This window comes from Mus pahari, chromosome 3 (genome assembly GCF_900095145.1).
Source record: "Mus pahari chromosome 3, PAHARI_EIJ_v1.1, whole genome shotgun sequence".
Taxonomy (NCBI): Eukaryota; Metazoa; Chordata; class Mammalia; order Rodentia; family Muridae; genus Mus; species Mus pahari.
In genome coordinates this window covers 74,056,077-74,057,850 of record NC_034592.1, presented here as the reverse complement: position 1 = coordinate 74,057,850, position 1,774 = coordinate 74,056,077, and the positions used below count along the sequence as shown (strand labels likewise).

General features: G+C 40.8%; 1 protein-coding gene across 1 annotated transcript; it reads left to right on the top strand.

Annotated features, from left to right (window-relative positions):
• LOC110318643 (olfactory receptor 4C15-like) lies at positions 1–943 on the top strand. The gene has a single exon (XM_021193829.1). It carries the CDS (start codon positions 5–7, stop codon positions 941–943), a length of 939 nt encoding a protein of 312 aa, XP_021049488.1. The 5' UTR covers positions 1–4.
• Positions 944–1,774: the final 831 nt, after the last annotated feature.

The following is a 1,774-nucleotide window of genomic DNA, read 5'->3' as shown; positions in this document are numbered from 1 at the left end:
AATCATGATAAACCAGACCATTGTCACCGAGTTCATACTCCTGGGACTTTCACAAAACCCAAAAGTTGAGAAGCTCCTATTTGTTATATTTTTGTTGCTCTATCTTGCAACAATTGGAGGTAACATGACAATTGTGGTGACCATTGTTTGTAGTCCTGTGTTGCTGGGCTCCCCTATGTACTTCTTCCTGGCATTCTTGTCCTTATTGGATGCATGCGTCTCCTCTATTGTCACACCCAAGATGATTATAGATTTATTCTATGAGAGGAAGACCATCTCCTTTGAATGTTGCATGACACAAGTGTTTTCTGTCCACTTCTTCAGTGCCGTGGAGGTGATCATTTTGGCAGCTATGGCTTATGACCGGTATGTGGCCATTTGTAAGCCCTTGCACTACTCTTCAATTATGAATAGGAAGCTCTGTGGCATCCTAGTGGGGGTAGCCTTTGCAGGGGGATTTTTGCATTCCATCATACAAATTATCTTCACTTTGCAGTTGCCTTTTTGTGGACCCAATTTTATTGATCATTTCATATGTGACTTGTTTCCATTGCTGAAGCTTGCTTGCACTGACACACACATATTTGTAATTTTAGTGTTTGCTAACAGTGGGTCTATCTGTATCATTATCTTTTCCTTTTTGCTTGTTTCCTACGTTATCATCTTGTTCTCTCTGAGAACCCACAGTTCTGAAGGGAGACACAAAGCTCTCTCTACCTGTGGGTCTCACATTACTGTTGTGGTTTTGTTCTTTGTTCCATGCATATTAATATATGCACGACCTACATCTCCATTCTCTTTGGAGAAAAATGTATTTATATTTGCTGATGTTTTGACACCATTACTCAATCCTGTGGTTTATACTTTCAGGAATAAGGAAATGAAGAATGCCATCAGGAAAATGTGGAGAAGTTTATTAGTGGCTCCTGACATTTTAAAATAACTAGTGCCTTAGGTTAGTGAGATACTTCTATGGAAGAAACCGAGTCAGTACTGTGTAATTATAAGAAATTTCTCTGCATCCCCTTTGCCTATGTTTATAGTCAAGTATGGCTAGGGGCTTTTAACCTAGTGCTGGTATTTCTGAGACAGGTGAGATGCAGCTGAACATTGGAGAGCTAATCCATCAGAAATCTAGCAAGTTCTGGGTCCATCCACAGACCCTGTCTCTAGAAACTAAAACAATGTGATACAGATGAAAATATTCAATTCCCTTTTCTTGGTCTTCATGAAAACTAAAGGGCACTGGCAGTGCATTCATTGCACACACACACACACACACACACACACACACACACACACACACACACACACACAGTACAGGATTTTCCCTGTCCAATTACCTTAAGGGAGAAAGAGATCTGTGATTGGACAGGGAGGGAGGCAGAGCTCAGAGTTGCAGAGAGTTCTCAGGGAGAAAGGGAAAGAAGGTCAAGATGGAGGCAGATGTGAAACAGCTTGGCTTTAAACAGCCACAGGCAGTTATGATATCATAAGGTTAAAATAATTGGGATAAAGTTTTTATTATTATCAATTGGTTCTGAAATTATTGTATTTGCATCTTGTAAGTTAAGAATTCATTGATACTTAAATCTGATTGGTTAATTATAAGTTTCAAGAGTTTTGTTTCTACTGGTTTGATGAGTGTCTTGGTGGCTGACTGCAGGGTGGAGGGTGATTGTGTGGGGCTGGTGGCAGTGGGGTCTGCCAAGGGACTCAGGATCTCTAGCCCAGAAAGACAGCCAAGTTAAGGTCACCAAGCATTGTGATCCGC

What these genes read in the sequence shown, in the direction of transcription:
- LOC110318643 (XM_021193829.1), top strand. Translation starts at nt 5, where the DNA reads ATGATAAACCAGACCATTGTCACCGAGTTCATACTCCTGGGACTTTCA.